Raw genomic sequence first — 26,540 nt, 5'->3', positions numbered from 1 at the left:
TGGTATTTGATCACCGCTGCGGTTTTTATTTTTGCGCTATAAACAAAAAAAGCGACAATTTTGGGGAAAAAAAACGCATTATTTTTTACTTTTTGCTATAATAACTATCCCCCAAATATATATAAAATACATTTTTTTTCCTCAGTTTAGGCCGATACGTATTCTTCTACATATTTTTGGTAAAAAAAAAAATCTCAATAAGTGTGTATTGATTGGTTTGCGCAAAAGTTATAGCGTTTACAAAATAGGGGATAGCTATATGGCATTTTTATTAATAATTTTTTTTTTACTAGTAATGACGGTGATCAGCGATTTTTATCGTGACTGCGACATTATGGCGGACACATTGGACAATTTTGACACATTTTTGGGACGATTGCCATTAATACAGTGATCAATGCTATAAAATTGCATTGATTACTGTAAAAATGTCACTGGCCGTGAAGGGGTTAACCACTAGGGGGCGGGGAGGGGTTAAGTGTATCCTAGGGGCGTGTTTCTAACTGTCTGGGGGCGTGGCTGTGTGTGACACCACACTGATCACTGCTCCCGATGACAGGGAGCAGACGATCAATGTGCTGCCATTAGGCTTTCTTGAGCTCTGTGACACGATCGTGGGTATCCCCGAGGCGATCGAGTCCGCGGGACCCGCGGGCACGGTCACGGAGCTTGCGGCAGGCGTGCGCACACGGGCACGGTGGAAAATTCAAAGTAACGTACGGGTATGTTACTTTGCCCAGCCGTGCCATTCTGCCAACATATGAGTACAGGAGCCAGTCAGGAGCCAGTCAGGAACCGGTTAATCGACAACGAATCGATTATGAAATTAATCGATTACTATTTTCATAAACTATTAATCGGCCACTAACTTAATGGGGTTAAAAAAAATTAAAATTAGCCTTTTATAGTACAAAAAGAGCAAATAATCACTACTGTAAATATTACTTTTACAGTACCACAGTAAAAAAATTAACCCCTTTATAGTAGCAATTATCTGCCTTTTTTTTGTACTATAAAAGGGCTAATTTTTTTTTTTTTTTAAGCCCATTATGTTACTAAACGTCATAGATCTGGTTCACATCTTTGAGTTTTTTGGTGCTTTTTGCAGAAACGCACTGCAGTTCATTTACATGGTTTCCTATGGGACACGTTCATATCTGTGCTTTTTTCAGCCGCTGCGTATTTGGAAAGGGTCAGGGACTTTTTAATGCAAAACTGCGCTTTTTTGGATCAATATACTTCAATGGAGAAGCTGCAAGAAATGCGTTTTTGCAGCATGTTGTGTTTTTTAATCTGCCCAACAACAAATTGGCCAAAAGAAATGGCAAAATGCAAATTGCAGCAAAATCACGTGTGCAAAAATCTAAACGCACAGAAAAAAGCATGGCAGAAACACATAAAAAGCAAACTGCATAGGTGTGTACCGAGCCTTATGCTGGCCACACGGATCAATTTTCAGACGAGAATATTCACTTTTTTTGTATAAACTTTATTTAAAATGTACAAAATGTACACTTCCTTCATGGTGCTGTGCAGTGCCATGCAATTCTGGACAATGCCACCGACGGTGCCATGCGATTCGCAGTGATTAAATGCAGACATGTCTTAGGCTGCATTGCAGTGTGAATGGGACACATAGGAAACAATTGTTTTCTATGTGTCCTTGCAGTCACAAACATTCGACAATGCAATAAAACGCCTGTCACAGCACACTATGAATTCAGCCAAGTCAGTTGTTTACAGTGCCTTGAAAAAGTATTCATACCCCTTGAAATCTTCCACATTTTGTCATGTTACAACCAAAAACATAAATTTATTTTATTGGGATTTTATGTGATAGACCAAAAGTGGCACATAATTGTGAAGTGGAAGAAAAATGATAAATGGTTTTCCAATTTTTTTTACAAATGAATATGTGAAAAGTGTGGTGTGGATTTGTATTCAGCCCCCTTTACTCTGATACCCCTAACTAAAATCTAGTAGAGCCAATTGTCTTCAGAAGTCAGCTAATTAGTAAATAGAGTCCACCTGTGTGTGTAATTTAATCGCAGTATAAACACAGCTGTTCTGTGAAGCCCTCAGAGGTTTATTAGAAAACCTTAGTGAACAAACAGCATCATGAAGGCCAAGGAACACACCAGACAGGTCTGGGATAAAGTTGTGGAGAAGTTTAACCACTAGGGATCTGCGCTATAGCCGAATGACGGCTACAGCGCGGACCTGCTTTGCCGGGACTACGTCTACTGACCTAAGGGGCGCGCGCGGCGCGCTCTGTGATCAGCAAGTCTATGAGACTCGCTTGATCACGGATCGGAGCAAGGGGTCGATCCCGACCCCTTACCACGTGATCAGCTGTCAGCCAATGATGTGACACAACAGAGCCGGTAATCGGCTATTTTTCCTCCTCGCGCTGACAGCGCAAGGAGAAAAAATAAAAGCCGATCACCGGCGGCCGTGATCGGGACTGATGTCTCGATCACGGCCAGCTTATCAGTGCCCACCTGCCCCCTGCCAGTGCCACCTAACTAATAAAAAAGTGCTCCCCATTAGTGCCCACAGTGCCACCTATCAGTGCCCACAGTGCCACCTATCAGTGCCCAAAATCTGCCTCAACAACAGTGCTGCACCCCAGTGCCACATATCTGTGCCCATCAGTGTCATCTACCAGTGCCCATCAGTGCCACCTATCAGAGCCACCTATCAGTGCCCATCAGTCCCATCTATCAGTGGTACCTATCAGTGCCCTTTAGTGCCACCCATCCGTGCCACCCATCCGTGCCACCCATCCGTGCCATCTTAGCCCACCAGTGCCGCCTTATCTGTGCCCATCAGTACTGCTTTATCTGTGCCTATCGGTGCCACCTTATCTGTGCCTATTAGTGCCGCCTTAACTGTGCCTATCAGTGCCCACCAGTGCAGCCTATCAGTGCCCACCAGTGCCGCCTCATCAGCGCACTTCAATGAAGGAGAAAAATGACCTGTTTGCAAAATTTTATAACAAACGAAGCATCTTTTTTGGTTTGTTTAGCAAAAAATAAAACTCCCAGCTGTAATTAAATACCACCAAAAGAAAGCTCTATTTGTGGGAAAAATAATTATAAAAATTTAATTTGGGTACAGTGTTGTATGGTCGCGCAATTGTCATTCAAAGTGCATCAGCGCTGAAAACTGAAAATTGGTCTGGGCATGAGGGGGGTTTAAGTGCCCAGTAAGCAAGTGGTTAAAGCAGGGTTAGGTTATAACAAAATATCCAAAGCTTTGAACTTACTTACTGTACTGTGTGGTACTGCTGTGTAAATCTCAGGACTGGATGGACAGACATTTTTAGACAGGTAAAACAGCCCCATCCATGCATTTAGATGTTCAGCTTTTAGTTTGTTCTGGTATGACTTTTATGAAACGTTCGCTATGTTTCTTTCAATCATTGTATTGCAGGGCTTGCTTGCTCCAGAAGAAATGGAGTTCCGCCATGAATTACTTTGAACGGAGTGCGGAGCTCGTTGTGTCTTGTGAAGGGGACAGCTCTTCTGAGCTTATCGCCATTTACCGGGATATGGCCAAAACGGAGCAGAAGAGGAAGAAACATGACCAGGCCATTCATCACTTACTGCAGGTAGGTTTACAATAAAGGCACATCAATGGAAGGATCAAACAAATAGTATAGCGCTGAACAAATGTGACTAGGGGAAAAATGGCAACACGGCCTCCTCAAATAAGCTAAGGTTCAACTAAAACGAATCTCAATAACCTATAAACAAAAACAAATATATGTGACATAAGGACATACACCAAAGTGATATGAAATAGTTGTGATGAACTACAATAGTCCAATGACCAAATGTCCACATGTATGGTGTCCAATGAATGGAAAACTTTCTCTTCAATCTTCAACAAACCAGGTTACGGCAGTGCGTCTGATAGGCTTATAGTGCTGGGTTCCTGGTGATGAGATGATGCCAAGCTGGATGGTAATGCAATGACTGTGACTCCAATCCATAAAAGGTTGGATGATAGTCCCAAGACGGTGGTTCCAAAGCAAACGGCAAAAGGACCGATCCAAAGAAATGGGTGGTAATCGGAGGGTAGTCATCGAGTTAAAAAGCAGGAGGAGCTTCTAGTTCTTAAGAAATATTCTTCCCACTGACCACCAATGTTTTTTTTTTTTTTTAACATGTGACCAGCAGCAAAGAACTAGAAGCTCCTCCTGCTTATGTTTTCCTGCAGACAGGCTGGGAAAGAGCTGGGTCATGTGACAGCTGTATATCGATTAGGAAAAAGGAACCACTTTAACGCTTTCCTGCGAAGACCAGAAGATCAGGAAAGCAGGGCTAAGAGCAGGAGCCAACCGCTTCGAAAGTCTTCAACCGCTTCTTCAATCTTCAACAAACCAGGTTGGATGATAATCCCAAAACGGTTGTTCCAAAGCAATCATTAAAAGGACCGATCCAAAGAAATGGGTGGTAATCGGAGGGTAGTCATCGAGTTAAAAACTTTCGAAGCGGTTGGCTCCTGCTCTTACTGCTGCTTTCCTGATCTTCAAACCATTTCCTTTTTCCTAATCAAAATCCAGCTGTCACATGACCCAGCTTTCCCAGCCTGTCTGTAGGAAAACATAAGCAGGAGGAGCTTCTAGTTCTTTGCTGCTGGTCACATGTTCAAAAAAAAAAAAAAAAACATTGGTGGTCAGTGGGAAGAATATTTCTTAAGAACTAGAAGCTCCTCCTGCTTTTTAACTCAATGACTACTTTGCCAGGAGACATCAACAGATGCCCTCCCGTGCTCCAGCAGCCTGCGCACCCCCTGCAGGGCGCTCGCAGCGCGCTCTGTGATCAGCGAGTCTGAGTCGATCCCGACCCCTTACCACATGATCAGCTGTCAGCCAATGACAGCTGATCATGTGATGTAAACAGAGCCGGTAATCAGCTATTTTTTCTCTTCGTGCTGGTAGCATGAGGAGAGAAAAAAAAGCCGATCACCGGCGGCTCCCAGAGGGACATTGGTCCCAATCGCAGAGAGTAGCCACCAGCTCATCTGTGGACACCTACCAGTGCACAACAGTGCCGCCTACTAGTGCCCACCAGCGCCACTTACCAGTGCCTACAGTGCCTCATCAACAGTGCTGCCCATCAACGTCACCTGCCAGTGCTCTGCTCATCAGTGCCATTTATCAGTGGTACCTATCAGTGCCATCTTATCAGTGGCCATCAGTACCACCGTATCTGTCCCCATCAGTGCCACCTTATCTGTGCCTATCGGTGCCCACCAGTGCCACCTCATCACATATCAATGAAGGAGAAAAATTACCTGTTTGCATAATTTTGTAACAAACTATGAAACATGTTTTTTTAAATTTTCCATCTTTTTTTTTTTGTTTGTTTAGCAAAAAATAAAAACCCCACCTGTAATTAAATACTACTAAAAGAAAGCTCTATTTGTGTGAAAAAAATGCTAAAAATTTTATTTGGGTACAGTGTAGCATGACAGTAAAATTGTCATTCAAAGTGTCACCCCCGAAAATTGGCCTGGGCAGAAAGTGCCTAGTATTGAGTTGGCTAAAAGCAATGATAGAACAACATTAATTCTGTGCAGTGACATGGTTCTTCTTTCTTCCAGGCTCATTCTATATGCCAGGCAATATATAAACCCCTCAGTGTGGAGTCTGCGCAGACTGGTCTGTTATTAGCTAAAGCATATGCAGCACCGGGAGACTCCGACTACAGTGGTGAGATCTGTTTTATATATGATATGGACTATTAGACTTGTTCACTGAGATATTGAGAAGAAAACCCAGAGAAACATTTTAGCTTAATGCAGATCAGCCTTTCTCAACCTTTTTACCTTACAGCACGTGTTAAACACTTGCCAGCGGCTGAATGTTCATGGACGTCCTGGGCTTTGTGGTGGTATATCTGAATGATGCCTGAAGCTACAGGTATCATTCAGATATCTGCGTTTTCCTACACCATAAGAATGATCATAGCGGCTTTTCAGCCGCTAGATCGTTCTTACGGGCGGCGAGAGGGGACGTCCCCCTCCCGCCGCTTCTACCGACTCACCTCTGCGATCGGTAAGTCGGAGAATGGATCCGCCCGTGTCTTGTCGAATACTGTTCCCCATCGGATAGTGTCCGCCCTATACTGCGCTTGCGCAGTACAGAGGACAAAGGAGACGCCGAAAGTCTCCGAAGGTGAACAGCTGATCATCAGCTCTACACGGCACCTGAGTTCAGGTTGAAGCCCCAACATCCAAGTGGACATAGAGTTAGAATAAAAATATGCAGAGCATAGCGGTGACTATTAAGTCTGCAGGTGCCGTGTACAGCTGATGGTTAGCTATTCAACTTCAAAGACTTTCGGCGTCTCCTTGTCCTCCGTACAGTGCAAGCGCTGCTCTTGCGCAGTACGGGGCGGACACGATCCGATGGGGGGACCTTTCCCGGCAGAACACTGACCCCAGATGTCCACCATAGAGATTTCCAGTGGACCAGATGGTTGCTGGAGTCTCTATGATCATCGGAGGCTGGGCGCAATTTTATGACGTCACGCCCAGCCTCTGCATTCAAAAAAACGGCTCCACCTCCGCTGGGAAGTTTTAAAAAAAATATATATTTTAGGCTTCCCAGCCTAGAGGTGAGATGTGGGGTCTTATTGACCCCATATCCCACTGTAAGGAGGACCTGTCATGTCCTATTCCTATTACAAGGGATGTTTACATTCCTTGTAATAGGAATAAAAGTGATCAAAACATTTTTTTTTTAAAGTGTAAAATTTGATAATTTTAAGTAAAATTAACAATAAATAATAAAAAAAAAGTTTTAAAGTGCCCCTGTCTCCGTGTGCTCGCACACAAAAGCGAACGCATACTTAAGTCTTGCCCACATATGAAAACGGTGTTGAAACCACGCATGTGAGGTATCGCCGTGAATATTAGAGCGAGAGACATAATTCTAGCCCTAGACCTCCTCTGTATCTCAAAACATGTAACCGGTAAAAAATGTGAAAGTGTCGCATATGGGGATTTTTAAGTACCGAAGTTTGGCGCCATTCCACGAGCGCGTGCAATTTTGAAGAGTGACATGTTAGGTATCTATTTACTCAGCGCAACTTCATCTTTCATATTCTGCAAAAAAATTGAGCTAACTCTACTGTTTATTTTTTTTTTTTAAAAGTGTTTGAAAAATTGCTGCGCAAATACCGTGCAAGATAAAAAGTTGCAATGACCACCATTGTATTCTCTAGGGTCTCTGCTAAAAAAAAACATATATAATAATCGGGGGTTCTATGTAATTTTCTAGCAAATAAATTATGATTTTTACATGTAGGAGAGAAATGACAGAATTGGCCTGGTGGGCAAGTGGTTAAACACAAGGCCTGCCGGCCAAATCCGACCCATTGGGCCATTTCATGATGCCTTCACATCCAGGGCTTTTTATTTAAGCAGGAGGTACTAGAGCCAGGCAGGGTAGGCGAGATGTAAGGAAGATAAACCCTGCACTCTGTATGTAACACACTCCTCAACCTTGCACTCTGTATGTAGCACACTCCTCAACCCTGCACTCTGTATGTAGAAACGCCTCAACCCTGCACTCTGTATGTAAAAACGCCTCAACCCTGCACTCTGTATGTAAAAATGCCTCAACCCTGCACTCTGCATGTAGCACACTCAACCCTGTAATCTGTATGTAGTACATGCCTCAACCCTGCACTCTGTATGCAGCACATGCCTCAACCTTGCACTCTGTATGTAGCATACTCCTCAACCTTGCACTCTGTACACAGTGCATAGTAGCCAATCAGCTTCCAACTTTAGCTTGTTCAATTAAAGTGACACTAAAAGCTTGTTTTTTTACATTTAAAAATAAAAATTTTTTTTTACACTTACCTGCCCTGTGCAGTGGTTTTGCACAGAGCCGCCCCGATCCTCCTCTTCGTGGGTCCCTCGCCAGCGCTCCTGGCCCCTTCAGAGTGCCCTCACAGCAAGCAGCTTGCTAAGGGGGCACCCGAGCCGCTGTTCTGTCCATTCAGACACAGCTCAGCCCCACCTCTCCTCATTGGCTCACTGACTTTGATTAACAGTAGCGGGAGCCAATGGCGCCCCACTGCTGTCTCAGCCAATGAGGAGGGAAGAGTTCCCAGACTTAGTGGCTTTCATACATTGCTGGATTGAGATGGGGCTCAGGTAATCCTAATGGGAGTGATGATTGTCACTTTAGGCAAGTTGCTAGCTGGTTTTCAAGAAATTCTGAATCCTGCCAGCAGCTTATTTAAAGTGGCAATCAGCACTCCCATTAGGATCTGTGTTCAATATTTACAAACTGAAGCTGAATGGCACTTTAAAAGCTTCAACAAAGCTTGCTGAAAGCTCTGCAGATGCTTTGTCACACTGCTCGTCCAAACTGAAGCCCATGTAAAACACATCAGTGTAAATGGGCCCCAAGTGACAGATCTGTAAACTACTTGGTTTAACAAAAGCAGAGAGATAGATGGAATATTTGTTTCCTCACTTTCTGGTTTCTGCACTAGGAAAATGTGGTAAGACATTTGATCCTGGCTGATAATTTGTTCTTTTGATGTCCTTTCCTCTTTGTAGAAATGGCAGAGAAGTATTTCACGGAGAGTCTCAATGTATATCGGGCGGTGCTGGGACCCGATGACCCGCAGACACTGACCGCTTGTGTGGAGTTTAGCAAATGGCTCATTCAAACTGGAAACACACAAGTAAGAGATGAGGGAGGATTTATACTTTACAAACTCACAATGCCATGTGTAATTCTTCATGAAGATTTCTTTTTACTAAGACCTCGTTTTGTGTCTTTTTTTCCATCTAATTGGCTTAAACTTGTTAGAAGAATCTTGACGATCAGTTTAAGCCCTCTATACAATCATGATCTTATTCAGCAGCCAGTGCAAGGAGTGAAGTATAGTACACATGGGGGAGTTATGTACTAAAACTGGAGAGTACAAAATCTGGTGCAGCTCTGCATAGCAACCAATCAGCTTCTAGGTTTTATTGCAAAAGCTCAACTTAAAGTGGAGCTTCAGCTCATTGGAACCCTCCCCCCCTCCGGCGCCAATTGGCATTTCCAATTGGCACCTTTCAGGGGGGAGGGGGGTGCAGGTACCTGTAAAGTACAGGTATCTGCACCCACTTCCAGCATAGATATCTGCAGAAGGTACACCCCTTTCCGAAGGTCCCCGCTGTCTGCTGGGAAACACACGGATCCCAGAGACAGCGGGGACCATCCTTATTGCGCAGCGCGACTCGCGCATGCGCAGTAGGGAACCGGGAAATGAAGCCGCAAGACTCCACTTCCTGATTCCCATACCCAAGATGCCGAAAGATCGGCTTCGGGTACCGACATCGCGGGCGCGCTGGGCGGGTAAGTGTCATTATTTTAAAAGTCAGCAGCTGCAGTATTTGTAGCTGCTGGCTTTTTAAAAAAAAAAACAGACTCCCGCTTTAACAATGTGAAGTTAGAAACTCATTAGCTACCATGAGCAGGTGCACCAGATTCTGAGTGCTCCAGTTTTAGTAAATCCCCCCCCCCCCCCCCCCATGACAACATTGAGCAGCTGGTGAGGTTTCTTATGAATTGCTGTCTTTTAAGACCCCTTTCACACCGAGGGTGTTTTTCAGGCGCTATAGCATTAGAAATAGTGCCTGCAATCTGCCCTCAAACTGCTGCACCATTGTCTCGGGCTTTCACACTGGAGCGGTGCGCTGGCAGGACATCAGGAAAAGTCCTGCCAGCAGCTTCTTTGGAGCGGTGTGTTTACCGCTCCTCCCCATTGAAATCAATGGGGCAGCGCTGTAATACCGCCAGCAAAACGACGCTATGGCAGGTGGATTTAACCCTTTCTCGGCCACTAGCGAAGGGTGAAAGCACCCCGCTAGCGGCCAAAATGCGCTGCAAATCCGACTAAAAATAGCGGCGTTTTACCGCCGACGCTATGTGCACGGCCGTGTGAAAGAGGTAATAAGTCTCTTTCTCTCAGTCCCTATACAAGGACTAGTGGTCTCCGTATGTATCTGTTCTCAGGGGACAGGGCTTCACCTCACCTGGTCAACGTATCACTTTTGGGGATCATTGGCCAGGTATGGTACACGCATAGTTAAAATGCTCTTAGCTGGACCAATATAACTATATATAAAATATCCATACCTGGAAATCATCTTTAACTTTCTCAGTTATAATGCTTTCAGGACAACACTAGCAATATAAAGACTGATATTCCTTTTCTGGAATTGCTATCTGGTTATATTATTGCTATGAATGCTTGGATTAGTCCCCTGACTTGTTAATTGTCTGATGGCTGGTTTAGAAGTCAATGCTGAACCCTTCTCAGATTGGTGTCTTACATTGTGTGTTGTTCCCCACTAGGAGGCGTACAAGCTGCTACATAAGGCAGTAGGCTTAGAGGTAGAGTACAACGAAACTGTGGCCGAGATGCTGAGCATTATGGGAAGCATATGTCTGGCTGATGGGAAGATTTCCAAGGGCTACCGATTGCTGAAAAAGGTAACTTTATGTTTATCTAAAAGTCCAGAAGAATTTCAGATTACAGAAATGTGTACAATATAATCATCATTATCATCCCTACCACTGCCACACAGCTGATACCACTATTCCTGGCTCCAGCTTTGCCGATTCCTGTTACTCTATAATAGTTATATGAGCAGAGAATTGGGGGAGTTCAATAAAAATTTCACCAACAGTTTTCTAGGACTGGGGTCCTTTAAAATAGCCAGCGCCAGATTAAAAAATCCATACTTCACGTTTTAGCAACTTTACCAACACCTGTGGTGGATTCAGGCAATTTTTGTACCAAGTTGAAAAGTAACTACCTCCACTTCATAGCTGACAAAACTGGAGGCAATTAAGACCAACTCTCTGTGCCCCCGTACACATTGCAGCAGAGTGGGCCCGTCCCTCTACACAGTATAGCAGAGTGGCATATTTGCAGTCAGGCTGTCTATTGGCTAAGGATCAGCCGACTGCATGTTACCAATCAAAAGTGGAGCAAACCTGATGGGAAACAACAGGCTCCATTGACAGCCCGAGTAGAAAAGCCTGTCAACTGCCAGCAGTGTGGTGTGTTAACACAGTGGTCTCTTTGCAGAAGAAACACACACACACACACACACCATGCTGGCACAGACTACCATTCTACAATTACCAAAACTCATACTTCTAGGTAATTCTGGGAGGAGAGCTCGGATTTAGGATTGTGCCAGACCAAAGCAAATATATGGTGAGCACATGGAAAAACAATTGTTGACATCATACATGTTTGGTGGTGTGCAGAAAAACACAGCTCAACAAAAATGTTGAGAACAGGCTCCTGGGTTATGACAATCTAATTATCACAAGTTTCATTCTCTTGCAGTGCTTAGAAATTCAGATGGCAGCATACGGGTCTCAGCACAGCAAAAGCAGAGAAACTCAGAACCTGCTTAGCACATTACAGAAGTAAGTTTGATCACTTTATTTACCACACTATGAAATGAAGCTGTTCTCCGGATTCTCTCTTATGGCAGCACTTAAAAGTTCATTCCATATTTACCAAAGAGTCATTGCAATACACTCTAACCCTCATCTATTTCTTGCAGGTCTGGAGCCGTTAGGGACTGATCATTACAGATCATCAGTGCGTGTAACAGTATGGACTAATATAATCGGCTGGACTGGAGATGAAAAGCTCACATCCTGATGCTCTGAACAAATACAAATACACAAGACTTTTTAAGATTCTTGCTCACCACCTTCCAAATCTGAAAACTGCCTGGCTGCTTCCTTAGTTCTAGTTGGAGGAGTTGGCCCCTGGCATCTTTTATGCCCTGGATACTCAAACAGCAGATGTATAGAGCCAAAGATATAGAAGAAATTGTAAGGAGCTTGAGCTGTTCATCTTTACAAAAGAAAGCCCAGCACTGCCTGCGCAATGTTCAGCAGTTTGTATGTTGAGAAACAAAGGCTGCCACTGCTAACTTGCTCTTATGCTGGACCTTCCAATATCATTACTGTGGGGTTGATTTACTAAAACTGGAGAGTGCAAACTCTGGTGCAGCAGTTCATAGTAGCCAATCAGCTTATTTAATTAAATAAAAAAAAAAGGAAGCTGAATGGTTTCTATGCAGAGTTACACCAGATTTTGCCCTCTCCAGTTTTAGTAAATCAACCCCTTTGAGTCATTATTCCAGAGTAAGTGTGCAAATGAGGACTTGTGCCTGGTATGCTTACCTTTGGGTACTAAGGCCTAATGCAGGGGTGCCCAACCTTTTGAAGAGCGAGGGCCAGTTAAGCGACTTGGTAACTGGTCACGGGCCACAATGAGCAGAGCACTCACGGACACAGCCCACTCTACGGGTCCTCAGAGCCGATCCTCCCTGATGGAAGGGGATTGATCCCCTTCTGTTTTTTTTAGCAAATCAGATTAGAGGTAGGCAGGTGTAAAAGGACACAAATCTGTTTACATCTATCATTTCATAGAGGTGAAGGGAGGGTTCGATTGAGTTGGACCGATTGTGTGAAAAGGGCCTTCCATTCAGGCATTGGCTGCTGTTGCTGTCCCCGGCAGAGGGCATTTGGTATCACTGCGCCTGTGGCAAAAGATGGCACTATACAGGAAGCATCAGCTTATACAGCTCTGCTCCACAGCTACTTGCTTTGCCGGCTTCATTCACAACGCAGATGCTCTGGGATGGCGGGTCTGCAACCCATGATCTGGGCTTGCCAATCTGCCATCCTACAGAAGGAGGTCGCGGGCCACATCAGAGGGCTCCGCGGGTCACTGGTTGGGCACCCCTGGCCTAAATGTTTAGCATTACACCCAGGCAGCTAGCATTTTCAGGTGATCAGCAATGGCAGCCTCCATATTTTGTTATGGAAATGTTGGCTTTAACCACTTTCAGACCGGACCATTTTGCTGGTCAAAGACCAGACCACTTTTTGCAATTCGGCACTGCGTCGTTTTAACTGACAATTGCGCGGTCGTGCGACGTGGCTCCCAAACAAATTTTTTTCCCCACAAATAGAGCTTTCTTTTGGTGGTATTTGATCACCCCTGCGGTTTTTATTTTTTGCGCTATAAACAAAAATAGAGCGACAATTTTGAAAAAAAAAAACGCATTTTTTACTTTTTGTTATAATAAATATCCCCCAAAAATATATATATAAAAAAAACATTTTTTTGCCTCAGTTTAGGCCGATACGTATTCTTCTACATATTTTTGGTATATAAAAAAAAAAAAAAAAAAAAAAGCGATTACTGATTGGTTGCGTAAAAGTTATAGCGTTTACAAAATAGGGATAGTTTTATAGCATTTTTATTAATAAATTTTTTATTATTTTTTTTTTTTTTACTAGTAATGGCGGCGATCAGCGATTTTTATTGTGACTGCGACATTGTGGGGGACCTATCGGACATTTTTGGGACCATTGTCATTTATACAGTAATCACTGCTATATAAATGCAGTGATTCCTGTGTAAATGACACTGGCAGTGAAAGGGTTAACCAGTGGGTGGAAGTGTAGGGGTTAAGTGTTCCTAGGGGTGTGTTACTAACTGGGGGGGGGGGGGGGGGTTGGGCTTTCATTTAGTGAACACTGATCTCTGCTCCAATCACATGGAGCAGAGATCAGCGTCACTAGTTGCTAGGCAGAATGGAGAAATGCTGTTTACACAGCATTTCCTCCATTCAGCCGTCCCGTGAGACGATCGGCGATCGAGTCCGCGGGTCCCGCGACCGGACTCACGAGGGTCCCGACCGGCACAGGAACGCGCCGGCGCGCTCCCGATGGCAGGGCGGCATTGAAGACTGGACGTACATGTACGCCAATATGCCTGCCCGTGCCATTCTGTTGACGTACATCGTCGTGCGCTGGTCGGGAAGTGGTTAAGACAACAGCAGCCCTGCTGTAGAGGGGGTGTCTGGTATTAAGCTCTATTGATAGCACAACAGCTTCAAAGGTTCGTGGCCCACTAAAATGAAAATTCTGAACCTAAACCGAAATTCAGGATGCATTTGGCCCAAATTGGACAGCTTTTTTTTTTTTTTTTAAACATACATATTTTTTTCTATATATAAAATTGTATTTTCAACTTAAATATCATTAACATGAATTTGTTTTCGGCACCTTTGTTATATTGGCAGAATGATGATAACCCTATCTTCACCCGATAATATTCTGTGCACGGTATATATCGGTACATCCCTAGCAAATGTGAACTATAACAAATATTTCACACAAACGTTGACTTTAATACATACTGAACAAAATAAAAACGATAAAAAACATTGCAGATTCCAGTGATTATTTTGGTTGCTTTTAGCCCACCCCACCATAACCGGGTCTGATTGAACTGTCTTGTCGGTCCATAAGCCCCTTCCTATAGAAGCCATGGTTTCCATCCACTGCACTGACGAGGGCCAACTAGCCTGAAACAGCTGTATGCAATTTGGAATAAATGGCTCTATATTAGGCTGTAGGTCGCCAACCAAACATCCCAAAAATTGCCAGTTTATAGTGTAGCAAAAAAAATAAAAAATTTGCATGGCTCCACCCACAATCCTAAAATTAGAGTGTGGAGAGAAATTTCTCAAAGAGGACAGCTCACAGTGAAATTTCACCTCACAAGTGTCTAGAATTGGCAATAAAAATCTGACAGATGTTTTAACCCTCATTATGCTTTGGCTGCAGTTACACCTTAAAGAGGAAGTTAACCTGGGAAAAAATAAAACATAAAAATAAACCCTGCAAGGCAAAGGTATAATGAGCTCATCATGTATAACTTACCTGAGATCAAAGCCCCCAAATTGGTCCTCGTTCTTCATCTCCGCCGCTGCCATGTATCCCGGAGTGACTTCCGGGTCTCACGGCTCCAGCGCTGTGATTGGCCGGAACCGCGATGCCGTCACTCTAGCGCATGCACGGGAGCGGTCAATGACGACACGTTTGCCTTCACTTGCGGAGCGCCCAGTACACCAGTGTCTATGGCGCGCATGCGCCATAGACAGCGCTGCCCTTTTTTGTAAAATATGAACCGTGTAGGTTTAGGAGATATTTCTTGGACCTACAGGTAAGCCTTAATCTAGGCTTACCTGTAGGTCAAAGTGGTCTGTAAGGGTTTACAACCATTTTAAAGTGATAGTAAACTTTACCTACAGGTAAACTTATCTGTAGGTAAAATGAATATCTCCTAAACCTGCCCCTGTTTAGAAGATATTCTAGTGAGCAGCAGCTGGTGACGTCACTGGTGCATGCGCTATGAAGGAACGACATACCCGTGCTGTTCCTTCAGAGCTGTGTGCCGCAGCTGAGACTGTGTGCATGCGTGGGAGTGACATCATTGCGCCTACTGGCATCCCCGAACGGAAGACTGGGTGAGGATAGAAGCATCTGCAGCAGTGACAGCCGCCAGAGGGCTTCATTTTAAGTTAACTTTTTCTTCATAATGTGCTAGTATGCACCACATACTAGCACATTATGATATTGCCTTGCAGGTGGAAACCCTTTTTTGTTCCCCTCTTTTCTATGGTTTTAAGGTCCCTTTCACACTGGGGTATTTTTTCAGGCGCTTCTGGGCTAAAAAAAAAAAAAATTGGCAACTGTAAAAGTGACTGAAAAATGCCTCCCCTGCACCCCCAGTGTGAAAGCCGCGCACTGGCAGGACGTTAGAAAACGTTCTCCAAAAAGCAGCATCTTTCAGGCGGTGTATACACCGCTCCTGCCCATCGACATCAAATACGCCTGCAATGTGCTTCGGCAGTGCCACTTTTAACCCTTTATTCAGCCACTAGCAGAGATTAAAAGTGACCCACTAGCAGCCGAAAAGCACCACCAATATTAGCGGTGCTTTACTGCTTTCGAAAATTACAGCTTAAGGGGATGCAGGCCCAGCAGATTTGCTCATTAGAGCCCTGCAGGTGCACAGCTGACTGATGATTATGAAAACACTACCATTAAAAAGTTCTCACATGGATTTCTTCAGAGTTTCAAAAGGTAGGAATCTGCAACAGTGTTAAAATCCTTGTAATATACAGAGTGGAATGTTTTTTTTTCTCAAGTGGAATTACACTAAGTCTCCATCTTACTGAAATATGAGATTACCAATACAACAGGTTGAAGTAAACATGCATTATATCACAGAGATGGTACGTAGCATTGCTATGTCTGGCCTCAACCCTTGGGGGTTCTCTGTGTCAGTATAGGGGAAAGTGACTGGCTCTGGACATCACCTGTCAAAAGCAAAGCAAATATTCAATTCAACCAAAACAGCTCCAAAAGCCTCTACCGGGTGGTATCCAAATCTAGTGAGATGGAGGGTCTGGAACAGATTTTCTCTTTTTTTTTTAATGTATAAAACAAGCCCTGTACAGAAAGTGTACCCCACCCCAGAGTTCAGACACGTTTCTTGGCCATCCTCTGCCGTTTGAACTGCTTGTCCTTCCGTTTAATACGTGGTTTTGGTACAGGGGCTTCTGTCTCAATGATTTCTGGCTTCTTCTCAGCTGGGATGTGGAAGACATCCTCCGTGGGGTCTTTTGAAATGGTTTCCTTGTTATCCAACATTTTCAGTTTCTGCAGCTCCTTCACTTGCTGCCTTTCCTTGACTTTAGCAGCTGTGGCTAACCGGATCATCCGCCGGTGCTGAAACAAAAGCATTTATTAGGACACAATAAGTGTAGAACCACTACAGGAGATACATCCTAAAATAGAACTGCTTTGTTCCTACAGGAGATTTCCTCACGTCTTGTCCCAGAGACAACAGAATGTAAAATTAAATCCGACTTTTGTGAGCATAAGGCCCCTTTCACACCAGCGGACCGATCGGGTCCGCCTGTCCATTTATCATGCCACCAACTGATCTCTATGGGGTGGCGGCTGCCACCCACTGGCATCTGATCCGCTAAAATCAGATGGATGGCGATAGGTTCGACATCCATTCCGTGGATCGGATGGAAACGGAAATGCACTCAGTTTCCATCCAACTACACCATAGAGGAGAGCGGGCTGTGTCCGTTCTGCGTAGCAGAGCGCACACCGACCTGTACCTGCAAGCTCCATGTAGATCAGCTGAGAGATCCCCTGCTAAGCGGACGGATCCACTCCATCTGAAAAGGGGTTTAACCCCTTGGCCTCCAGAAGATTTACCCTCCTTCATGAAGAGGCCATTTTTTGCGATACAGCACTGTGTTACTTTAACTGACAATTGCGTGGTCACGTGAAGCTGTACCCAAATAACATTTACCGTATATACTCGAGTATAAGCCGAGATTTTCAGCCTCTTTTTTGAGGCTGAAAGTGCCCCCTCGGCTTATACTCGAGTCGCCGCTGTCTGACTGCTCGATCAGCGTATCGAGCAGACAGACGGCGGACATTAATTTTCAAAAGCCGCGCCTCCTTCTCCGCCTCCGCCTGTGATAGGCGGAACACTGAATTTCCCAGCAGGCAGTGTTCCGCCTATCACGGACATCCGCTCATTCTCATACTACGGACGAGTATGAGAGGATGTCTGTGATAGGCGGAACACAGGCTGCTGGGAAATTGAGTGTTCCGCCTATCACAGGCGGAGGCGGAATTTTCAATTGTAGAATGGCCGCCGAGAAGAGCGGCGATCCATCGGCACGGGACGGAGGAGGCACGGCACGGCACGGGACGGAGGAGACACGGGACGGAGGAGGCACGGCACGGGACGGAGGAGGCACGGCACGGGACGGAGGAGGCACGGCACGGGACGGAGGAGGCACGGCACGGGACGGAGGAGGCACGGCACGGGACGGAGGAGGCACGGGACGGAGGAGGCTCGGGACGACGGCGGCTCGGGACGGAGGCTTGGGACACAGGTAGGCTGGACACACACACAAGGCTGCACGGACACACACACACACACACACACACACACACACACACACACACACACACACACACACACACACGGATGGATGGATGGATACACACACACACACACACACACAGGGATGGATGGATGGATGGATGGATACACACACACACACACACACACACACACACACACACAGGGATGGATGGATACACACACAGGGATGGATGGATGGATGGACACACACACAGGGATGGATGGACGGACACACACACAGGGATGGACGGACACACAGGGATGGACAGCCATGTCTCACCCTCGGCTTATACACGAGTCAATAAGTTTTCCAGTTTTTTGGGGGTAAATTGGGGGCCTCGGCTTATACTCGGGTCGGCCTATACTCGAGTATATACGGTATGTCCTTTTTTCCCCACAAATAGAGCTTTCTTTCTGTGGTATTTGATTACCTCTGTAATTATTTTCTGTGCTATAAACAAAAAAAGAGACCTGCTATAAAAACATATTTAAAAAATAAAATAAATAAAAATCAAATTTCTTCATTAATTTAGGCCAATATGTATTCTGCTACATATTTTTGGTTAAAAAAAATGCCAATAAAAAAGGTATATTGATTGGTTTGCGCAAAGGTTATAGCGTCTACAAACTATGAATTTTTTTTATTTATTTTTTTTATTAATGGCAGCAATCAGCGACATAGCGATATTGTGGATGGACAGTCGGGACACTGACACTTTTGGGAACCAGTGACACCAATACAGTGATCAGTGCTAAAAAAAAAAAAAAAAAAAAAAAAAAAAAAAATATATATGAACTGTCACTATACTAATGATAGGGGTGCTTGACCAGTGCTTTACTACTGTGGGGGAAGGCATGGATTGGTGCCCCTGCTTAGCAGACACAGGATCCATGTCTTCTGTACTAACAGACCACCATTCTCCCTCTGTACCAAAGCATAAGCAGGCGCTGACAGAGTCCACTGTACCAGTAAATCAGCCCCTGCTGTGTCTAATGACAGCAGGAGTGAGCCGGCGGCGGCACGCTTCCCAGACCTGGAAGTGCTGGGTCGCGTACTAGGTATACGATTCTGGGCAGCAGAGCTGCCTTATATGCAAGTTATATGGTCACCAAGCGGTTAAAGGCAAATTGTTTTTTCCGCAGTTTGTTTACAAACTCTTTTTAACCACTTCGCATCCAGGCCAATTCTGACATTTCTCTCCTACATGTAAAATGCATAATTTTTTTGCTAGAAAATTACATAGAACCCCCAAACATTATATATGTTTATTTTAGCAAAGACCCTAGAGAACACAATGGCGGTTGTTGCAACTTTTTATCTCGCACGGTATTTGCACAGCAATTTTTCTAACGCGTTTTTTTTCAGAAAAAAATAAGGTTTCATGCTAAAAAAATAAAAACTACTGTAAAAAGTTAACCCAATTTTTTGCTTAATGTGATCGATGAAGATACGCCGAGTAAACAGATACCCAACATGTCACGCTGCCAAATTGCACACGCTCGTGGAATGGCGCCAAACTTTGGTATTTAAAAATCCCCATAGGCGACGCTTTAAATTTTTTTTTACTGGTTACATGTTTTGCGTTACAGAGGAGGTCTAGTGCTAGAATTATTGCTCTCGCTCTAACGTTCGCGGTGATACCCCACGTGTGGTTTGCACACCGTTTTTATATATGTGGGCGGAACTTGCGTATGCGTTCGCTTCTGCGTACGAGCTCATGGGGACAGGGGCGCTTTAATTTTATTTTTATTTTATTTTTTTATAGTTAATTTTACTTTTACTTTTTTTAGCTTGACACTTAAAAAAATTAAAAATAAATTGATTACTTTTATTCCTATTACAAGGAATGTAAACATCCCTTGTAATAGAAATATGGCACGATCGGACCTATTTACAGTGAGATATGGGGTCAATAAGACCCCATATCTCACCTCTAGGCTGAGAAGCCTAAAATAAAAAAAACGAAACCGATCCTGGCTTCCTAGCCAAATCGGCGCCGTTATTTTGAATGCAGAGGCCGGGCGTGACGTCATAACATCGTGCCCGGGCCTCTGAACGATCATAGAGACTCCAGGGACGATCTGGTCCACCGGAAATCTCTATGGTATTATCCGGGGGCCGGCGGATCCTGTGACCGACTCACCGATGCAAGCGGTGAGTCGGTAGAAGCACCGGAGGAACGATCAAGCGGCGGAACAGCCGATGTGATTGTTCTCATGGTGCAGGGAATCACCGGCTGAAAAACGCTGATATCTTAACCAGTTGCCGACCGCCGCACGCCGATGTACGTCGGTACAATGGCACGGGCAGGCATAAGGACATACATGTACGTCCCTTGCCTCCCGCGGGTCGGGGGCCCGATCGGGCCCCCGCCCGGTGCCTGCGGCGGTCGGTATTCGTGCGGGAGCGATCCCGGACGAGGGGACGGCCATTCATTCATGGCCACCCCCTCGCGATCGCTCCCGACGAATAGAAATCCCCGGTGACATCACTTCCTCTCCTGTAATGTAAACACAGGAGAGGAAGTGATGTATTCTCTCCTCCGTGTCGGTATTTTTCGTTCCGACACGGAGGAGAGCGGATCAGTAAGTTGCACCAACACTCACACACACAGTAGAACATGCCAGGCACACTCACACCCCCCCTTTACCCCCCGATCACCCCCCCAATTACCCCTGCCCCCCAGTCACAGTGACACCAATGTCATTTTTTTTTTTTTTTTTTTTTGCATTGGTGTCATTTGTGACTGTAATAACTGTTAGGGCAGTTAGAGTTAGCCCCCTTTAGTTCTAATGTACCCCCCTAACCCCCCCAATAAAGGTTTAACCCCGTGATCACCCCCCGTCGCCAGTGTCACTAAGGCTGGGTTCACATTGCAGCGGTTTATGAGAACGAATGTGATTCGCACCGCACTGCAAATCACATCCGATCTCTGTGCAATTCGAGTTCAGCCATTCGCCGCACCCGCCGCACCCGCCGCACCCGCCGCAAATTCGCACGGGACCCTTTTTTTGGCCCGCAGCAGAATCGGATCGCATGGGTGTTCACACCATGCGATCCGAGTTTGCAGATCGCACTGCGATATGCGAACTGATCTGGGGGTGTCAGTAACATTTCACTGACACTCCCAGCAGTTCGCATAGGGCAGTGTGAACTGCCGCCGGGAGGCATGCGATGCGGGAACCCGCCGCGCATTCGTGGCGTTCCCGCATCGCTCCAGTGTGAACCCAGCCTAATAAGCGATCGTTTTTCTGATCGCTGTATTAGTGTCACAGGTGACGCTAGTTAGGCAGGTAGGTATTTAGGTTCGCTGCAGCTTTTTATAGCGCCAGGGACCCCCATATACTACCGCATAAAGCCCCCTAATTGCCCCCTAGTTAACCCTTTCACCAGTGATCACCATATAACTGTTACAGGTGACGCTGGTTGGTTAGTTATTTTTTTATAGTTTCAGGGCACCCGCCATTTATTACCTAGTCTCACTAGTGTACCCCTAAATTTAGGGGTGTCTACTTTCCAAAATGGGGTCATTTGGGGGGGGTTTGTGCCATCTTGGCATTTTATGGCCTTCAAAACTGTAACGCCCTTAGAAAGCCTGAAGGCGGTGCTTGGTTTTCGGGGCCCCGTACGCGGCTAGGCTCCCAAAAAGTCCCACATATGTGGTATCCCCATACTCAGGAGAAGCAGCAGAATTTATTTTGGGGTGTCATTTCACATATGCCCATGGCATGCGTGAGCAATATATCATTTAGTGACAACTTTGTGAAAAAAAAAAAAAAAAAAAAAAAGTTTGTAATTTTCCCGCAACTTGTGGCAAAATATAAAATATTCCATGGACTCAACATGCCTCTCAGCAAATAGCTTGGGGTGTCTACTTTCTAAAATGGGGTCATTTGTGGGGGTTTTGTGCCATCTTGGCATTTTATGGCCTTCAAAACTGTAATAGGTAGTGAGGAGTGAAATCAAAAAATTACGCCCTTAGAAAGCCTGAAGGCGGTGCTTGGTTTTCGGGGCCCCGTACACGGCTAGGCTCCCAAAAAGTCCCACATATGTGGTATCCCCATACTCAGGAGAAGCAGCAGAATTTATTTTGGGGTGTCATTTCACATACGCCCATAGCATGTGTGAGCAATATATCATTTAGTGACAACTTAGTGTAAAAAAAAAAAAAAAAATTTTTTTTTTGTCATTATTCAATCGCTTGAGGCAAAAAAATAAAATATTCAATGGGCTCAACATGCCTCTTATCAATTTCCTTAGGGGGTCTACTTTCCAAAATGGGGTCATTTGGGGGGGTTTTGTACTGCCCTGCCATTTTAGCACCTCAAGAAATGAGATAGGCAGTCGTAAACTAAAAGCTGCGTAAATTCCAGAAAACGTACCTTAGTTTGTAGATGTGACAACTTTTGCGCAAACCAATAAATATACAATTATTGACTTTTTTTTTACCAAAGACATGTGGCTGAATACATTTTGGCCTAAATGTATGACTAAAATTGAGTTTATTGGATTTTTCTAATAACAAAAAGTAGAAAATATCATTTTTTTTCAAAATTTGCGGTCTTTTTACGTTTATATCGCAAAAAATAAAAATCGCAGAGGCAATCAAATACCATCAAAAGAAAGCTCTATTTGTGGGAAGAAAAGGACGCAAATTTTGTTTGGGTACAACATTGCATGACCGCGCAATTACCAGTTAAAGCAGCGCAGTGCCAAAGTGTAAAAAGACCTCTGGTCATTTACCAGCAAAATGGTCCGGTCTGAAAGTGGTTAATGATGTCTGTGGCCTCAGGCATCATTCAGATATAACCACCGAAAGCCGAGGCTGTCCCTGGACGTCCTACCGGCGCAAAGTGGTTAAAGCTATTTATGTTGGGTGCAGGGGGCTGGCATGGTCTACATAGGTTTATCAGAGAATTTGAGAATTATCTAGTAGTAGGTTGATGTAGGAATCTTGCAAGGCTGATATTCTGGATAAATTCTAGAAATATTTACCGACATATCTCGGCAACATGGAAAAGACAAAACAATAGTACAATTACCATGTTAGGAGACTGGTAGTGAGGGTTCTCATACAAGGTCGGTCCTCCAAAACTTCCCTGGAAAATCTTGATGAGATTCAGTACAAATCGAGGTCCAATTTCTACCAGAGATGCATCTTCTTCTATAATCTAAATGGTAAGAATGATCTTTACTTCTCAAAAAAATAAATAAATAAATAAAACAACACCTTTCTACTCTATCATAAAAAGTACAGAAGACCCAACAATCAAATAAATCTTTACAACGCATTCTTTGGTGTTGGAAAACGATTTCATTTGTTTCACAAATACAAAAAGGTTTGTCTTCAGTTATTCCCAAAGCAAAAAGTAATTTAATGTCAATTCCCAGGAGATCATAACAGATGAACAGAGAAAGTGAAAAAGGTATACAGACAGGATTTTACGGCTACAGTGCTGTGAAAGTATTTGCTCCCTTCCTGATTTTTTTTTTAAATCATTTTTTGCATATTTATCACACTTAAAGAGGAAGTAAACTCTGATGGGTTTTCTTCCTCTGTTTCTCTGCAAAGCATAATGGACTACTATGCATCACATAGTATCCCATTATGGGTCACTTACCTGACACAGGAGCCAGCGATGTCACCGCTGTCCCGTGTAGTACGGAGCGTCCATCTTCTTCCAGGTGTGAGTGGCCAGAGCAGCGAGGACGCCACTTCAGCGCACGCATGTGGGAGCCGTGACAGCATGTTTGCCTTCACTTGCGACACGCCCAGTGCACCTGTGATGTTGACTACGGCGCGCATGTGCTGTAGACAGCGGTTCCCTATTTTTGTAAAATATCTCCTTAACCGTGTAGGTTTAGGAGATATTTCTTGGACCTAGAGGTAAGCCTTCATCTAGGCTTACCTGTAGGTCAAAGTGGTTTGTAAGGGTTTACAACCACTTTAAATTATTCAGATCAAACTAAATTTTACTATTACACAAAAGATAACCAGAGAAAATACAAAATGCAGTTTTTAACTGAGGAATAAATTTAGGCTGGGTTCACACTAGTGCAAATTGGATGCGGGTTTCCCCTGCATCCAATCCGCATGACAGGAGAGTGCACCTGGCTCTCATATCCCCGGGGCGGCTTGCACAGGGGTCATGTGCGTCCTTGACTCCATTTAAGGGTAAACTTTTGGGGGATAGTCAGGACAAGCATAGCTATAGAATGTTCTTCTGCTTAGTGTGGTCAGTTTTTAATCAGGGATATGAAGTGTTGGGTTTACAAAATGCTTTAAGGTGATTCCACAGCATCTTAATTGCATTTAAAGTATTGCTAAACTCATTAAACTGTTTTCACTATATCTGGTCTCCAACAGTACACAGAAAATGGAAATTCAATAGTTTTTAGTAAATATAAACTGCTAATACCTTTGGTCATCAGCAGTTAGAGCAGTCTTGTGACTTCTATCAGTGTCCATCAGAGCACAGGTTAAAGCTTGTAGGAGTTTTCATTCTAGTCCAACTGTCCTATGAGGCTGCATGACCCCTGACCCTCTGTCTGGACAGTGCAGATTGGCCCTGTGCTGATACATACCAAACTGAGCATGTGCAGCTTGTCCAAGGTGCCGTCTAATCAGGAGGGACAGTGGAAGAAGGGGAGGATCAGAGAAGGCAGGCTCCAACCTTAAATTCCACAGTGAACAACAAAGCATGCTTTACTGTATATACAGACCGATTTTACGGTTGTGGGTTTAGTAACAATTTAAACCCGGACTTTGGCAAGACCACTCCAAAACCTTAATTTTGTTTTTTCTGACACATTCAGAGGTAGACTTGCTGGTGTGTTTTGGATCATTGTCCTGCAGCACAAGTGCGCTTGAGGTCAGGAACTGGTGGCTGGACATTCTCCTTCAGGATTTTCTGGTAGAGCTCAGAATTCATGGTTCCATCAATTATGACAAGACGTCCAGGTCCTGAAGCTGCAAAGCAACCCCAGACCATCACACCACCACCACCACATCTGACTGTTGGTATGATGCTCTTTTTATAAAGTGTGGTGTTGGTTTACGCCAGATGTAACGACACACACCTTCCAAACAGTTCAACTTTTGTCTTATTTCTTATTGTTGAATCATGAAAAGTGACCTTACGTGAGGCAAGTGAGGCCTGCAGTTCTGGGTTATTTTATGACCTGCTGGATGAGTTGCCGACGTGCTTGGATTAATTTTGGTAGGCCCGGCCACTCCTGGGAAGGTTCACCACTGTTCTAAGTTTTCTCCATTTGTGGAGAATTCCTCTCAGTGTGGTTCACTGGAGTTCCAAAGTCTTAGAAACGACTCTCAAACCCTTTGCAGGACTGATACATGTAAATTTCTTTGTTTCTCATCTGTTCTTGAATTTCTTTAGATCGTGGCATAACGTGTTGCTTTTGGAGATCTTTTAGTGCGCTTCACTGTGTCAGACAAATTCTATTTAGGGTATTTCTTGATTCAACAGGTCTGGCAGTAATCAGGCCTGGTGTGGCAAGTGAAACTGAACTCAGCTTTCCAAAAAATGTGGTTAATCAAAGTTTGTTCATGATTTAGTGGGGGGGGGGGGGAGGGAGGGGTAAGCTTTTTTTCCCTTAATAAATGAAATAATTTAAAAGCTGCATTTTGCATTTACTCTGGTTATCTTTGTGTATTATTAGTTTGATGATCTGAAGCATTTAAGTGGGACAAATATGCAAAAGAGGGGGGGGGTCCAAATACTTTTTCACAGCACTGTATATGCAGCGATACTTGCATAAAATAGTCATGTAGCAGATAAAGATTTGTCTCCTTTGGTGATAAACCAAGTACTATTATTTACAATGTAACAACATTCTAGGAGTTTGGTCACAGAATACAAACTGTTTTTTTTGTCTGGTGGACCACCAATAAGCGAATAGTCTAAACTTCAGCCTGTAGTGCTATATACATTGCTGTTCATGCTACATCTCTCCACATAGAGCGAGTACCCAGAAGTCAAATTCTATCTGTGAAAATTAAATGAAGACTTACCTGATAATTTCTAAACCAGATCCTCTTGTCTGCTACAGAGAACGTGAACACATGGTCCACAAATGGCTGACTCTTTGGGTGGTATCTTGGGGTTCCAAAAATCTGCATTCAGAAAGGAGCATAAAACCAAAACTGATTATAATCCCCAAACCTATTAATATATCAGCACTCAGAATAGCAATCATTCCATAGGACTCATTCCTACTGATTTTTCTTTCCAAAGTTCTGGCAAAGTAGAGGCTCCTGCACTGCATTATGGGGTGCTAGGAAGAGTTTGTGAAGCAGCAAAGATTTCAGCAATGGCTTTTTTTGTTCTGAGAATACGATAAAAGCTGCTACTGACTTTCTTCTGAAAATGCTGGTGTCTGGCGTTTCCTGGCCTTAATACTTGCTGAAAAATTTACACAAAACAAGTGTATCATCCAGTGAAGTCAGATTTGCTGATCTGTACACTTTATCCAGACTAGTGACCCAAAAACCTGCATTGTGAGCTGCTCAGGCTCTCTGGAAGGGGTCCAAGTCCTAAATGTCCACTGCTGGGAGTGCAGGTATGGGAGGGAGCTCATCCCAGCTCTTGTAATGGCTCAAAGTGAAGAGAAGGTCTCCGTAATGACCGCACATCCATACC

The 26,540-nt window shown here is 44.3% G+C and overlaps 2 protein-coding genes across 2 annotated transcripts in view; one reads left to right on the top strand and one right to left on the bottom strand.

The window, feature by feature from the left end:
* TTC23L (tetratricopeptide repeat domain 23 like) overlaps positions 1 to 13,576 on the top strand; it is a 33,940-nt gene extending 20,364 nt beyond the window's left edge. The window contains exons 7-12 of the mRNA XM_077462877.1: positions 3,436 to 3,613; positions 5,614 to 5,722; positions 8,590 to 8,717; positions 10,382 to 10,519; positions 11,388 to 11,470; positions 11,611 to 13,576. Coding sequence (XP_077319003.1) covers positions 3,436 to 3,613; positions 5,614 to 5,722; positions 8,590 to 8,717; positions 10,382 to 10,519; positions 11,388 to 11,470; positions 11,611 to 11,632 — 658 coding nt within the window. The 3' untranslated portion in view covers positions 11,633 to 13,576. The remainder of the gene's footprint in view (positions 1 to 3,435; positions 3,614 to 5,613; positions 5,723 to 8,589; positions 8,718 to 10,381; positions 10,520 to 11,387; positions 11,471 to 11,610) is intronic.
* Positions 13,577 to 14,241: 665 nt separating this feature from the next.
* BRIX1 (biogenesis of ribosomes BRX1) overlaps positions 14,242 to 26,540 on the bottom strand; it is a 28,711-nt gene continuing 16,412 nt past the window's right edge. Inside the window, exons 8-10 of the mRNA XM_077462878.1 lie at positions 25,913 to 26,014; positions 22,923 to 23,051; positions 14,242 to 16,651 (exon numbers count right to left, since the gene is read on the bottom strand). Coding sequence (XP_077319004.1) covers positions 16,403 to 16,651; positions 22,923 to 23,051; positions 25,913 to 26,014 — 480 coding nt within the window. The 3' untranslated portion in view covers positions 14,242 to 16,402. The remainder of the gene's footprint in view (positions 16,652 to 22,922; positions 23,052 to 25,912; positions 26,015 to 26,540) is intronic.

This window comes from Lithobates pipiens, unplaced genomic scaffold (assembly GCF_037356315.1).
Source record: "Lithobates pipiens isolate NorthernLeopardFrog02 unplaced genomic scaffold, aLitPip1_a1.2 Scaffold_3, whole genome shotgun sequence".
Taxonomy (NCBI): domain Eukaryota; kingdom Metazoa; phylum Chordata; class Amphibia; order Anura; family Ranidae; genus Lithobates; species Lithobates pipiens.
The sequence above is the reverse complement of the archived record's forward strand: the minus strand, read 5'-3'. Positions and strand labels throughout refer to the sequence as shown.